This window comes from Papaver somniferum, unplaced genomic scaffold, assembly GCF_003573695.1.
Source record: "Papaver somniferum cultivar HN1 unplaced genomic scaffold, ASM357369v1 unplaced-scaffold_125, whole genome shotgun sequence".
In the NCBI taxonomy this organism is placed as follows: domain Eukaryota; kingdom Viridiplantae; phylum Streptophyta; class Magnoliopsida; order Ranunculales; family Papaveraceae; genus Papaver; species Papaver somniferum.
The window spans coordinates 5,497,763-5,513,001 of NW_020621603.1; the positions used below are offsets into that span (position 1 = coordinate 5,497,763).

Sequence of the window (15,239 nt, forward strand, 5' to 3'; positions counted from 1 at the left end):
GAGAGAAAATGAATCCGAGAAAAAAAAGAATATGGAAAGAAACTGGCTTATGTTTCTGTTATATATAGTAAAAGCTATTTTGGGAATTCTAAAAATGCACGTAATATTTATACACGTGTGCAGGGCCTGGGTTTAAAAAATTAGATCCATTTTTCTCTTTTTTTTTAATAATGGACCTACCGTTACTGGGCTTTAGTGGATGGACCTGCCACTAACTAAGAAGTACCTGCAGGTAATTCCTACTTTTGAGAAACATTTCGAAATGTTAGAAATATCCGGAACGAGGAAAAAACACACACACTTGAACCTCTTCCGCTCCCCTTTTATCTTTTCTGTGCCTTAACCGCTTTCAAGATAATCACAACCCAGAATTAGTAGTAGCAGCAGCAGAAGAATAAGACAGAACAAGGAACCAACAAACATTCTACAGAGAGACAAGAAAGAAGAGGAAAGAATCTGATTCAGATTAAGATTTTCTGAGTAAAGAGGGAAAGAAAGTAAAGGAGGAGAGAAAGAATCCAGATAAATTGCTTTCTCTTTACTTTCTCTCTTTCTCAGAAACCATACATTATCTTTTCCATTTCTTTCCTCAAACAAAAAATGCTTTGGATAATGAAGTTATCAGGGTTCATTTCAGCAGCAATGGTGATGATTATTTTCTCACCATCTCTACAATCGTTTCCACCAGCAGTAGCCATTAGATCATCATCATCATCATCAAATTTCGACAGTGATATTCGATTTTCATTCAGAAAATCTTCAAAATTTCAGAACGGTAGAGAATGTGTGAATTGGAACAAGAACAAGACGGTCTGTGATCCATCATTAGTTCATATAGCCATTACATTAGACATAGAATACTTACGGGGTTCAATTGCAGCAGTTCATTCGATTCTACAACATTCATTTTGTCCTGAAAACATCTTTTTTCATCTCTTGGTTGATAAAAATGCTCAGAATCTTAAAACCTTAGTTTCATCAACATTCCCTGAATTGAATTTCAAAATCTATAATTTCAATCCAGAAATCGTTAAAAACCTAATCTCATCATCAGTGAGACAAGCATTAGAACAACCATTGAATTACGCCAGAAATTACTTATCAGATATACTTGAATCTTGTGTTGAAAGAGTTATTTATCTCGATTCAGATCTAATTGTTGTAGATGATGTTTACAAATTATGGGTAACGGAATTAGATTCAAAAACAGTCGGTGCGCCGGAATACTGCCACGCCAATCTGACCAAATACTTCACATCAAATTTCTGGTCAAACGAGAGGTATTACAGCACATTCAATGGCCGGAAACCGTGTTACTTCAACACCGGAGTAATGGTGATAGATCTGAAGAAATGGAGGAGATTAGGGTTTACGAAACGGATCGAGAAATGGATGGAGATACAGAAAATCGGTCGGATTTATGAACTGGGTTCGTTACCACCGTTTCTTCTTGTGTTCGGTGGATACGTGGCGCCGATCGAACACAGGTGGAATCAACATGGACTTGGTGGTGATAATGTTAGAGGTAGTTGTCGTGATCTTCATAGTGGTCCGGTTAGTTTACTGCATTGGAGTGGTAGTGGTAAACCATGGTTAAGATTAGATTCTCATCAGCCTTGTCCACTTGATGCTCTGTGGGCTCCTTATGATTTGTACGGTGCTGGCTCTGTTTGATGATTGATTGGTTGTCCTTGATCATCCATCAATCATTCAGAAGAATCAGAACTCCGGAAACCAAGAATTTTGTTAAAGAAATATATAAAAAAAATTGAATTAGTTCGATTAATTTCTTGTATTTTACTACTCATTTTACACAAAATGCAGTTTAATTTGACATAGGCTAACGAGTGTGCACAAAATCGGACTGTCAAGAAGCTTTTTAGTTCTTATATGAACAGTTACAAAATAGAGAACAGTTCAAATTCAGTCAAAATTGATAGCTTTCAAGGGATATGCTCTACCTATGCATATCGATGAACAAGATTGATGATATGGCCTTCATCAGGAAATCTCCAACAGCCTAAGGAAGGCTTCCTGAGGTATATCAACCAATGTTCAACAGCTTGTGGAAGGTTATTGAGGTATATCACCCGACCTTCAATAGCTCGTGAAAGGCTTCCTGAGGTATATCAACAGAACCGACACGTTTCATTCGCTTTTTCCCTTCTTTCTGCTTCTCCAAAAGTTTCTTTTTCCGGGTGATGTCTCCACCATAGCATTTTGCTATAACATTTTTCCTCATTGCTGAAATCCTGAAATAACAAAAAGCCCAAGTTAAGAACTGAAAGACGACAACTCTCTCCAATTTATGTTTGTATGTACCGTATGCAATTATCAGGGTTCAAATTTGGGTCGTGCACTGTACACAGTACATAATGAAACTGACTTTGGTTTTAGCATACAAGTGTACATACTGCTGATATATCGTTAAGATACAAACAACAATTAAAAGATGCGACGTCACTGAAGGGCCAAGGCTTAGCAAACACAAGTTAAGCATGAAAAGGAATAAGAGACTGAGATTATACAAGGACTTACGTTTCTCGTGCAACGATCTTTGATCCAATAGCAGCTTGTATTATTATCTCAAACATTTGCCTGTTCATATGTTAAACGGCAGAAATTAAACAGAAGATACCAGAAAGTGCACCACATTATTCAAAAATACACTCTGAAAGTCATATTAAACCTGTCGATGAATTTTTTCAGCTTATCTACCAGCTCACGACCAACCCGTTGTGCCTTTAAATTGTGAACTATAGTTGCCATGGCGTCAACTGGTAGCCCATTTAAGAGGATATCAAGCTTCACCAAATCAGAGGTTTGATAACTGCAAACAGAATTAAATATAACTAGAATTAAAAAACCAAAGCTCGAGAGAGTGGCATCAAAGCTATATAATACATATTTATGCATCTATATGCGTATACACAGGAGTGTCCTTGTGACTTATCAGTAATTACCCTAGGCAAATCAGAAGGGACCGAGAGAGGGAGAGATAGAAAGCTTACTCTGCATCTTCATAATCAAATGATGCATATCCAGATGTTATACTCTTCAACTCGTTGTAGAAATCCACGACAATTTCCCTCAATGGGAGACGATACTTCAAAAGGACACGTTGACTGCACAGTGGAACTCATTAAATCAAGCTCTAAAAATACTTCATACAGTCAGTATATATCCGTAGTAGTTGCCATCTATTAATAATTTATCAAGAAGTGAGTTAACAATAAACACTTTGTGTACCCCAGATAAAAACTTCAACCTTAGAAGCAAAGCAATTGAAAATTTTGCCATTACTGTCTCTCCAGAGGCAAAAGACACAATACATGCTGGTTTATTAGATGATTGATTGAGTTCTCAGGTGAGACCCATTAAACTGCTGATGCAGACAACATAAAACTATGGTCCTGCTTGGCATCCCGGAATGAAATTGCATGGTGCAAACGCGAAAAAATGCCAAAATTTGTTGGGCGGAGGTGTTGGATTTAATTTTAGTTTGCACAAGCCTTCAGTATAGAAGGCATAAAGGTTATTATAGTTTGCATCAGTTTCCACCCTTTTGCCTCCATTGATGTCTAAATTCCAAACTATAACCAAACTTCCTAAAAGCTAATAGCTAATAGCTGCATCACAAACAATATTCAAGTCACAACTGCATCTTACCTATCCATAAATGTGTACTCCAGTTGTTCCCCTCTCCTATCAGAGCAAAGGGTAATAACAGCACCCACATACCTACAAGTAGAAAAAGAACAAACAAGTGAATGAAAAAGGCTTTCCATGATATTCGGTAAAAAGTGCGGGATGTGGAAAGGGATGTAGAGCTTACTCACTAGGAATAATAATGGTAGCCGAAACAGTTGGTTCCCAACATTTTGTTACGCGTTTTCCAGCATCCGCAGTTAATGCCGCCGGGTTCTGAACTTTCATTTTGCTAATAAATGTACAAAATATGTATTTAGAATGGTGAGGAAGAAAAGGAAATCATGTACAAAGGGATGTGATACACCATATACATGGGCATCTGTGCCACATACCTTCCGTCTGTAAACTCAAAAATATATGGTACAGTTGGGATGGTAGAAATTATACTAGCTCCATGCTCCTACAAGCCCATAAAATATGATTAGACCCATATGCAAAATCATCATCATAAATCAACTATTTTGAGATTTAGCTAGCTAATTCATATCCTCAACACATGTAAACAATAATTTAATCTTAAAATCATGATACATAAATCACTCAATCATATATTAATTTGAATGTCAACCATATTCAAGTTTGACATTTGTCAATCTTTTCCCCGTCTCAACAAATGTATTGTTGTATTACTATCCAAAAGAACGGGCCACCATGAAATATAGTATCAGGTCTGACAGACTAGGTAAGTCTTTAATACGCATATTGATAACCAATAAGCCAAAAAACCTTGCATCTGCACCTCTTGCCAGTAAAGTAAAACAGAGAGCCTACCTGTTCCAGCCGCTGATGAAAAACATCCATGTGAAGTAAACCTAAGAACCCACACCTGCAGGCAGATGATAGTGACATAATAAGCATAACCCGACAACTTTAATTGAAACAGTGCGTCAGATCACTTGAACTTCCAAGCTGTATCATTTTTTCCAGAACCAAAAGCAACTTCAAAAAAAACAAAAAAGAAGTCGAGAAAAGATATTTAAACCTGAAACCCAAGCCAAGTGCAGTGCTACTTTCTTTGGTGACAGAGACACTTGCATCATTACATGTGAGTCTCTCTATTGCACTGTTCAGAGCCTCAAAATCAGATCCATCAGCTGGATAAAGCCCAGAAAACACCATGTGCTGCACAGGCTTGAAACCTGCAATATGGATTGCGAAAGAAAAATTGAAAACCATATGTGAAAAACAAGAAAAATTCCTCATTATTTAATACAGAATATCATAGACGAGTACTTGATAGCAGCCACAGCAGAAATAAGATGATACAACATCATACATGATATTCTGTCATTTCCTCTCTGTAAGTTAAAGAGGTATTGGAGTCTGAAATTTTTACACTGCCTGTGCAACAATTCTATAACATATTGATTGTATGAAATATATATTGCCCGTTTCTTTTGTCTTACTACATGCATTTGTCATTAATGAGAAAAATAAAAAAACACGTGAATATTCAGAAGCCACCAATTGTAAGATACAACTTTTTGAAGCCATGAGAGAATAGAACTAGTTTTTTTCTTCAAAAATAGTGTTGATAGAGTTCATACAGGGGACAGAAACAAAGACAAACCTGGAAGAGGCTCTACAACGCTACGAGCAAGAAAAAGAGTGTCTCCAATACGTGCCTCTTTGGTCGAGCGCATACCACTAACTACATATCCGACTTGTCCAGTAAAAAGCATTCCAGTAGATTTAAGTTCTGGATTCATAAACCCAACATCCAAAACATCATAAGATTGACCAGTTGCAGCTGATGAAATCTTATCCCCCTTACGCAATGCACCATCAACAACTGCAACATGGCAAATAACTCCTTTGTACTCATCATAATAAGAGTCCAACAAAAGCATCCGCAAATTCGAAGTACTAATTCCAGGAGGAGGAGGTATCCGCTCTATGACAGCAGGAAGGACATGCTCAAGGCCCAGACCAGTCTTGGCAGAAGTTAAAAGAGCATCGTCTGGATCCAGATCAAACATGGACTTCAGCTGATCCTTAACACGTTGTGGATCAGCAGTTGGCTGGTCAATTTTATTAATGACAGGGATAATTGAAAGGTTAGATTCAAAAGCTAGATAGAAGTTAGCAACTGTCTGTGCCTGAACACCTTGTGCAGCATCAACAACCAACAGAGCACCCTGACAAGCAGCAAGAGACCGTGATACTTCATAACTAAAATCTACATGACCAGGTGTGTCAATAAGATTCAGTAAATAACTTGGTGCCTCTTGTGTATTATCAACATCAGGAGCACCTAAGTTGTGTCGATAGAACATAGTTGCGGTCTGTGCTTTAACTGTGATACCTCTTTCTCTTTCTACCTAAATAAAAAATTGACTAGATAAATTAGAATTGACTCTCAACAGCCAATCCGGGGAAACGGAAAGGAAAAATAAAATAGTAAATTATTCAATAAAGAGCACGTAAAAGCATGAGAAGCATCAGCAAGCAGTGAAAAATCTAGAGACTTAATAGTAGTTCTCTAGTCAATATGAATGCAACAATACAACATATCCTTCCTGTTCTCTTGATTCCACTTTATGTCCTCTATGTCGTTTAGAAGTGAAAGCATAGAGCATCTCTTTCTCAGATGCCATTTTTCTCGTGCAACCTGGTTTGCTAGAGCTGCTGAAGCTCTAGCATAAATCTTTAGGGAAAACTCTGCTGCAGAGTGATTATGTGCTGGCTCTCCACAAAATTTGACAAATCTACAGAATTAGATTTGTCACACGTATGCAGTCAGCTTACGATCCTTGGAAATCAAGGTACCAATCAAATTTTGAAATAAACTCGGCATCCAATTTTCAGTACCCTTCAGATCAACCAACAATCGCACATACTTAAGCAAACCATCACCATGCAGAAAAACCTCAAATCCTTTCCGCTTAATAATTAAAAGTTAAAGCACATACACCACCACTTCCATTATAAATTTTTTGGCAAACTCTACTGCTTAATTATTACCATAAATTTGCTGACGCCTCTACAGTTAGGGCCTAGGGGGTCTTACTAATGCAGGTTGAGCCAAAAGTGTGATTAACTCTTCAGGGTCTTTCCTTAGTGCTCGAGCCAGCTTAGTTCAAGCAGAAGCTATAGCCTTGATAGGGGCAAACCAGTGGGTACTGGAGCTGAATGTCAACAAGGTTCTTTGGTGTCAGATAAACTCAACCTTGTAACTGCAATCAACATCTTTCTTAACTAGCAATGGGAGGATGTGTACTGCCTTTTTCTTTTGTCAAAGTTCGTTAGTTAAGTGGGGATGTGACGCAAGTATGTTAATACGAAGCAGAACCCAGTAACCAACAATTAGGCGATAAAACAAGATTCAGTAAATAGTGATTGCCTGTAAGTTATATCCACATGGACTTTGCTTTCGTCTATATCCAAACAATAAACACACATTACAGCAAGATCACAACGAACATATATTCTCGACCAGCTAAACCAATAAACAAAATCACAAATAAACCAAACAAAAACTAAAAAACTAAACCTACACAATCTATCATTTTTTTAATCAAGAATTTTGCATTTTGGATTCATGGGTTCTTCTATTAGTTCCTTTTCATATATGTCTTGGTGTCAGGTAATTTCAACCTTGGATCAACATCTTTGAAACTACCACTGGCAGGATGTGGACTGCCTTTTTCGTTTGTCTAAGTTAAGAAGCAGAATGAATAACCAACAATTAGGGATTAAACAAGAATCGGTAAATTGTGATTTCCTGTAAGTTATTGTCTTGATAAACTGTCAGATATAATCACACTCTAACCGAACATTTCAGTCATTATCAACACTAAAAGAACTTGAAAAACAGAAACTTTGTTTTGGTACCTGCAACTTATCAAGGTACTGAGGCTGACCAAGTCCACGCTTAATAGTCCCAGTGAGCTCCAAAAGTCTATCAGCAAGAGTAGATTTTCCATGATCAACATGAGCAATGATTGAGAAATTTCGGATCCTTTCAGTAGGATATTGACTCAAATCAGCAATATTATTATCCTTTTGACGAGAATGTGAACAAAATTCACGACTTAAATTTGAACGCAACCAATTCAATCTACCTAATATTGGGTTAAATGTATTGGATTCCGATAGAATGTACAAGTAATTTGATTGTTTACGGGACCTTGAAGCTCGTATTAAGGAACCCATTTTCATATAGGGTTTTAGCTTTAAAAGAGATTTAAGTTGGAAGATTAGGGTTTGTGATGGGTTTCATTTTTGAAGCTGAAAGAGAGAATTCGAAGAAGAAGAAGAAAAGAATGAGGTTTGCCTAGAGGAAAAGCGCAGACCTTGGAGGTTATAATCGGAACCCATATTTTGGGGCACACCGTTCGAATTTTTAGAGGCTGCCTATTTTGTGGATACCAAATACTAAGAGCAAGCAGTACAGGAATGCAAATGGAGCTGCAAACTTGGGAAGAAAAGCACATGAACTAGGATTGTTTGCAAGAGAATCAGAATACATCTCTATCTCCAAGTTGGAAACCTGGTCTATGCACATCCCATGGAATCCAAATACATTAGGCGGCAAACCCAGCGAATGTTCAGACTCCATAATGGAACTGATTCCGAAGATGTGACCTCCCAGCGAATATTCTGGTGCCAATATGGACTGTCTAGGTCAAGAAGATTTTCTAAATCATGGAAAATCAGTTCAGTGACCTTAAATTATCAGCATTTTCTGCACTAGCAATGGCGTTCCATGTCTTGAATTTTTACAAAAAAAGAAGTGCAATTGAAGTCTGTTCATCTTTCAATAAAAGATTTTATCACTTCAAAGTCCTCATCTTGCTTCTTGACTAGAGAGTAACTTGCAGGACAACAAAAGAGCTTCCTCTAAATGACGACGCTGACAAGAAGTTCTGTGCAATGAAATTGGAGACAGATGGGCAGTCTTAAGCTTTTAATCATGTCACCTATAATTATGTTAAAACTAGCAAGATAGAAGAAAATTTTGCCAGAAGATTTGTGCATCATGACAGATACCTAAACATGGGCAAGGTGTGGCAACTGGCAATTGGAGCCAACTAGTATTGGCCACAATATTACACTTGACAGCATAGATGGTTTCATTATATGCATATATGGAAGGGATGTTTATATTCCAAATTCGAGCATCATACTGGAGAAAAGTAACAGGTTTAGACTATCTGTTGAAATTGTTTAGACTGCCCAAATTATCATGAAGCTACATACAGTTGAATCCACATATTTTGAATAGTTATTCCACAAATATACAAGAAGTGTACATAATCATATGGCCTAATTTTAGGATAAATCATCCCAGGAAGAAAAGCGACGAGAATGATCACCTTCCAGGTATCAAGATAGAAAGGCAAAAAGAGAAGCATCAATCCAAGCAAGAGAAGGAAAAGCGCGGGGAAAATGGACCATAGGGCCTTATTCAAGGCGTCAGAAATTTTCTTTGCTAGAACTCTAGAAATGTCTTTGAAGAAAACAAGAAAGACTGCAAGAAGCTCCAATCCAAATTGGAGAATCTCAATAATCTCTAGACTCAACACTAGAGTTCGTATCAAACCTAATGGGATTTCAAGCTCTGGCTACAGCATCAACTCCTCCTTCCTCTATGACACAATTTCAAACTTGACACAATTTGCAGTGATAACTGTATTGGTTACAGAATGTGTTCAGGTATGGCCAATGTCAGTAACAATAACAATGATTATAGGACTAAGACTTTGAGACTCAAGAATATCTTGAAACATTCAAAATATAACAAGTACAAAAATCTTACATCATTAGCTTAAAAAAAAGGAATTCAAAACACGAAAGCATATGGTTAAATCCTTAGCCATCGTTCAGTTCTTACTTATCTATTTTAGTCTTCTCCTACATTTTCTTCATACTGAGAGCTTTCAATGAAACAAGCTTTTTTCATACCGAGAGCTTTCAATGAAACAAAACTGTTAGTATGATGAGCTGGTTGATAGATCTCGGATCTATGTCCATATTCATCCAGTTTTTTAAGTACCGCAGTTTTTGGATCGTAACAGGAGACGTATTCATGATCCTGCCAAACTAAAAGCTTGCCATTCTCGGTAAAAGCAAGTGGAATAAGATCAAATTTATATCTAGTTTCAGATTGCACAGTAAACTCCTTATTCCAAATCCAAGTTCCATTATGTTGCACATTCATGTCATTGTTCTGTTTTAGTAACCAGATATCGGCATGTATATTTCCCTCCCTTGTGGCTGATTTATGATCAACAAGACATAACCAGTCTCCAAACACACATAGACGCCTTCCACGAGTACTGTCTCCTACGATGGGTGGTGAAGCTATATAACGGAACTCCTCATCGGCTAAGCTGAAAGCAACAATCTTCGATGAGTAATCTAGCCAATATATCTCTCCATTAACAAAAACACTCCTTGAATATGGAAAACCACTGTGAAACAACGAGTTGGGGATTTCTTTTTCCTCCTTCCATTTACTACTCTCATTGCCAAGAATATACACCTGAAAAAACCATGCATCACTTTTGTGGTAGATTCTAACAACTTTATACTGACCAGTAGAAGGACTGTAACCAAATCCATTCAGCATCTCATGTGATACAATGTCCTCTGCACTTATGCATCTCGGAAGAAATTCATATTCTCTGGTGACTGGGTTAAATATGTGAATAGGGTCGTCCAGTTGATGGTGACGAATAGTAGAACAAATCAAACCATTGCATGAAGCAATCATGACAAGATATGAATCAAGCTTCGCCGGCTGAATGGGAGGAATCTCGATCGTTTTAACTTTCATTTCGTAAGACTTCTCCTTAGCATCCATACAGTATTCAACATATTTAAGTCTGCAGTTATTACTGTCAATATACTCTAACATCAGGAACCCTGACCGAAAACTCTCACATGCATTAGTAGAAACATCTTGAACGCAACTCTCGCCAAGTTTTTGCAGCAATAGCTTACAATGAGCAAGATGATTTTGAGCAAACGATGGGTTCTTAACAAGATACGTAATGACATTTCCCCATGATTTGCAAACGAGTTTGCAATCTAAAATTAAATCAGCATGTAAACGAGTTTGCTATCTAAAACTAAATCAGCATGTAAACGAGAAAATATATTCTGCCAAATATCTAATGGAAGAAGATCATTCATACCACCCGTAATTGCACCAAAACTTTCAACTTTGGGCGCCAAGAATCTGAATCTGGATGGACTAAACACACACACACAAATCCTTTGAGTTGGGGAAGTCCTCGAGTATATATAGCCTACTGACTTCTAGAAATAATAACACTAAATAAAGCAACACCTATCTTAAGAAACAAATAGAGAACTGGAATCGGAAATCAATAAGCTACAGCAAAAGGAAAGCAATAGAGTTACTGACTCGGTGATGTCAAAATCCCAACATACAGCTTCCTTGGAATCCCAAAACCCTTTATTTGTTTTATGGATTCTTTTGCTTTGCAACCATCGAAGCTTATATTCTGTGCGCCATCAAAAATGGACTACTTATAAAGAAAGGTAAAAGGGCTGCTCCATTTTTTGTGGGGGTGTGTGTGCCATGTAAAAGACCTACCTAGAGGCACTGAAATAATTGAAGTAATCTTTCGTGTTTCAAAATTACTATAAGAACCCACCAAGGCACTACTACACAGAGTTGTATGCTTGCTCATATGCTAGATCATGTCAAACCAGTTCAGTGACCTAAATTGTCAGCGTTTTCTAAACTAGCGATGGCGTTCCGCGTCTTGAATTTTGCAAATGAGTGCAATTGAAGGTTGCTCATCTTTTGAAAAAAAGATTTTATCACCTCAAAGTCCTCATCTTGCTTCTTGACTACGGAGTAACTTGCAGGACAACAAAAGAGCTTCCTCTAACTGACAAGAAATTCTGCGGAATGAATGGGCAGCTATAATCTTAAGCTTTGACTTATTTTTTATACTAAAACTTGCAAGATAGAAGAAAAATTTGACAACTAATATACTGAAGAAACATAACAGGTTTAGATTGCACAAATTATCATGAAGCTGCATACAGTTGAATAAACACATCTTGAACAGTTGTTCGATAAATATAGGAGAAGTGCAAATAATCATAATGCCTAATTCTAGGAGTGCCATACCATGAAGAAAAGCGACAATACTAAGCGTCAAGAGACCATAAGCCTGAGAATGATCGCCTTCCAAGTATCAAGATGAGATAAAGAAAGGCAAAATCACAAGCATTAACCCAAGCAAGAGAAGGAAAAGCGCTGGAAAAATGGACCATGTGGCCTTATTCAAGGCGTCAGAAATTTTCTTTACCAGAACTCTAGCAATAGCTTTGAATAAACATGAAAGAATCAAAACCAAACAGCAGCCTGATGCTCTTTTCCTGCTCCACATTTATTGGCAAATCAAACATCTTATTCGGAAAAAAAAATTATACGGAGGATCTTCAAGGCAGCAAAGTTCGGGTGTATGCTTCAAGGGCTTGGTCTAATTTGACACCATTTGCAGTAATAAGTATTGGTTCAAGAATGTATTCAGGTATAACCAATGTCAGCAACAATAACAATGAATTCACTTAAAAATCAGACTTCAAATTATAGGACTAGAACAAGAATATCTTGAAACATTCAAAATAAAAAATAGAAAAACCTTACATCATTAGCTTAAAAAAAAAGAAAAAACAAGAAATCATATGGTTAAATCCTTAGCCATCTGTTCAGTTTACTTACCCTTGTAGTTTGGTCTTCTCCTACATTTCATACCAAGAGCTTTCAGTGAAATAAAATTGTTGGTATGAGGAGTTGCTTGATAAAAGGTCAGGGCTCTATGACCATCTTCATCCTTCCTTAGTTCTTCAAGTACTGCAGTTTTTGGATCGTAACAAGAGACAAATCTATGATCCTGCCAAAATAAAAGCTTGCCATTCTTGGTAAAAGCAAGAGGAAGAAGATCAAAATCATATCTAATTTCAGCTTGCAGAGTAAACTCCTTGGACCAAATCCAAGTTCCATTCTGTTGCACATTCATGTCATTGTTATTTTTAAATAACCATATACCGGCATGTGTATCTCTCTCCCTTGTGGCTGATTTATGATCAACAAGACATAAACAATCTCCAAACACACAAAGACGCTTTCCATAAGTATTGTTTCCTCCTACAATGAGTGGTGAAGCTATAGAACGGAACTCCTCATCGGCTAAGCTGAAAGCAAGAATATTCAACGAGTAATCAAGCCAAAATAGCTCTCCATTCACAGAAACACTCTTTGAATATCGAAAACCATGATTAAACAAGGGGGTTTCTTTTTCCTCCTTCCATGTACTACTCTCGTTGCCAAGAATATACACCTGAAAACACCATGCAGCAGGTTTCTGGTAGATTCTGACAACTTTATACTCGTCCGTCGAAGGACTGTAACCAAAGCCATACACCATCTCATATGGTATAATTCCATTTGCGCCTGTGCATCTCGGAAGAAAAACGTATTCTTTTGTTACAGGGTTAAATATGTGAACAGGGCCATCCAGATTACTGTGACGAACAGTAGAACAAATCAAGCCATTGCATGAAGCAATCATGACAAGATGTAAATCATTCTTGGCCGGCTTAATGGAAGTAACGTTGATCGTTTTATTTTTCATTTCGTAGGACTTTTTATTAGCCTCCATCCAGTATTCAACATACTGAAGTCTGCATTTATCACTTTTACTACTGTTAATATATTGTAACTTAAGGAACCCTGACCGAACTATCTCACATTCATTAGTTGAAGCATCCTGACTGTAATTCTCGTCAAGTTTTTGCAGCAACAGCTTACTATGAGCAAGATGTTTTTTAATAAACGATGAGTCCTTAATGAGATTCCTAATGACATTTCTCCATGGTTTGGAGACGAGTTTGCAATCTAAAACTAACTCAGCATGTAAACGAAAAAATATATTCGACCAAATATCTGATGGAAGATCATTCATACCCGTAACCCCCATATTGCACCAAAACTTTCAACTTAGAGAGCCAAGAATCCGGATCTGGATGGACTAAACAAACAGAGAAAAGAGAATAAGATCAAAATCAAAATACGAATGATAAAACTATAATAAAAGAAATGATTATGCCAAAAAAGATGATCAGTTATCACTTACAGTTTCCTTTGAATCCTTATTTGTTTTAGGGTTTCTTTTGCTTTGCAAACATGTTAGATTTTATATTGTGCGGCATTAAAAATGGACCACTACTTATAACGGAAATTTGAGGAGTGAGGACTGCTCCATTTTTGTGGGGGGTCTTCCATGTAGAGAAGAACCTAGAGGCACTGAAATGACTGAAATAATCTTTTTTTGTGTTTCAAAATTATTGTACTAGCCCACCAGTAGTGAAACAACTTCAAAGGCGTCCAAGAAGGCAAATGAGTTTCTGGCAGGAGTGAACTGTACAGTGACAGTAGGAGTGAACTGTACAGAGCCACTTTAACTCGGCTAAAGCAACTGACAAACATTTGTACTCAGCCTCAGCCGATGACTTTGAAACAGTATGCTGCTTCTTAGATGACCATGAAATCAGATTTTAACCAAGAAAAACAGCATATCATGAAGTTGACCTTCTCGTATCTGGACAGCCTGCCCAATCTGAATCAGTATAAGCTCTCAATTCTTGTAAACTATCTCTCCTTAAAGTAATTCCTAAACCAAGTGTCCCTTTCAAACATCTGAGAATTCTTTTAACTAACTGCATATGAACATCAGTTGGAGAATGCATAAATTGTGAAACATAGTTCGCCCCAAAAAAAAATGTCCGGCCTTGTAGTTGTTAAATACTGCAAGCTGCCAACAATAGTTCTGTACTCACTGGCATCTTCTAATTTATTACCATCATGTATTACAAGATTTACTGTCAAGTATACTATCTTTTGTGAGTAGCTCTAAATTATACTTATTTTGTGTCAATAAGATAGAATGTGAATCTCTAACAACTTCAATACCCAAAAAATATCCCAAATCTCCTAACTCTTTCATGGCAAATTCTTTCTTGAGTGAAATAATCATAATGGAAGAGGTACCAGTTAACAAAATATCATCTACATAAAGCAACAAGATAAGCATTTCTTGCTTATAATAAACACAAACATGGAATTGTCAGAGATTGACTTCTTAAACCCATTGGAACAAAGAAAGGTACTGAGTCTGTGAAACCATGCTCTAGGATCTTGTTTCAATCCATATAATTAAGCTCTTCTTAAGACGACATACATAATTAGGAGGATAGTATGGATTAGTAAATCCCTGTTGTTGTGACATATAAACAGCTTCATCCAAATATCCATGTAGAAAAGCATTGCTTACGTCTAGTTGTCTAATTTTCCAGTTTTGAAAGATTTCCATACACATAACAACTCTCACAGTAGTATTAACAACCGGACTAAAAGTCTCATAATAATCCATACCATCTAGTTGATTGTATCCTTTTGCAACTTTAACTTGTCAACTGTACCATCTGATTTTTGCTTAACCTTATAGACCCATTTTGAACCTAAAATATTTATATGTGAC

The 15,239-nt window shown here is 37.0% G+C and overlaps 4 protein-coding genes across 4 annotated transcripts; 1 reads left to right on the plus strand and 3 right to left on the minus strand.

The window, feature by feature from the left end:
• The first annotated feature begins 291 nt into the window (after positions 1–291).
• LOC113331414 (probable galacturonosyltransferase-like 7) lies at positions 292–1,794 on the plus strand. Its single transcript, XM_026578119.1, has one exon. The coding sequence runs from the start codon at positions 601–603 to the stop codon at positions 1,672–1,674; it is 1,074 nt and encodes a 357-aa protein (XP_026433904.1). The 5' UTR covers positions 292–600; the 3' UTR covers positions 1,675–1,794.
• LOC113331413 (translation factor GUF1 homolog, mitochondrial-like) lies at positions 1,791–7,973 on the minus strand. Its single transcript, XM_026578118.1, has 11 exons — positions 7,546–7,973; positions 5,282–6,032; positions 4,694–4,850; positions 4,483–4,537; positions 4,044–4,111; positions 3,836–3,940; positions 3,670–3,741; positions 3,012–3,125; positions 2,690–2,830; positions 2,539–2,598; positions 1,791–2,252 (listed from the first exon to the last, which is right to left on the minus strand). Exons 1-11 carry the CDS (start codon positions 7,870–7,872, stop codon positions 2,087–2,089), a joined length of 2,016 nt encoding a protein of 671 aa, XP_026433903.1. The 5' UTR covers positions 7,873–7,973; the 3' UTR covers positions 1,791–2,086.
• Positions 7,974–9,379: 1,406 nt separating this feature from the next.
• On the minus strand, positions 9,380–11,231 carry LOC113331628 (putative F-box protein At1g46984). The gene is made up of 2 exons (XM_026578321.1): positions 11,087–11,231; positions 9,380–10,912 (listed from the first exon to the last, which is right to left on the minus strand). Exon 2 carries the CDS (start codon positions 10,571–10,573, stop codon positions 9,557–9,559), a length of 1,017 nt encoding a protein of 338 aa, XP_026434106.1. The 5' UTR covers positions 10,574–10,912; positions 11,087–11,231; the 3' UTR covers positions 9,380–9,556.
• A 1,182-nt stretch (positions 11,232–12,413) lies between these two features.
• Positions 12,414–13,679, minus strand: LOC113331254 (putative F-box protein At3g17490). Its single transcript, XM_026577986.1, has one exon. It carries the CDS (start codon positions 13,677–13,679, stop codon positions 12,414–12,416), a length of 1,266 nt encoding a protein of 421 aa, XP_026433771.1.
• Positions 13,680–15,239: the final 1,560 nt, after the last annotated feature.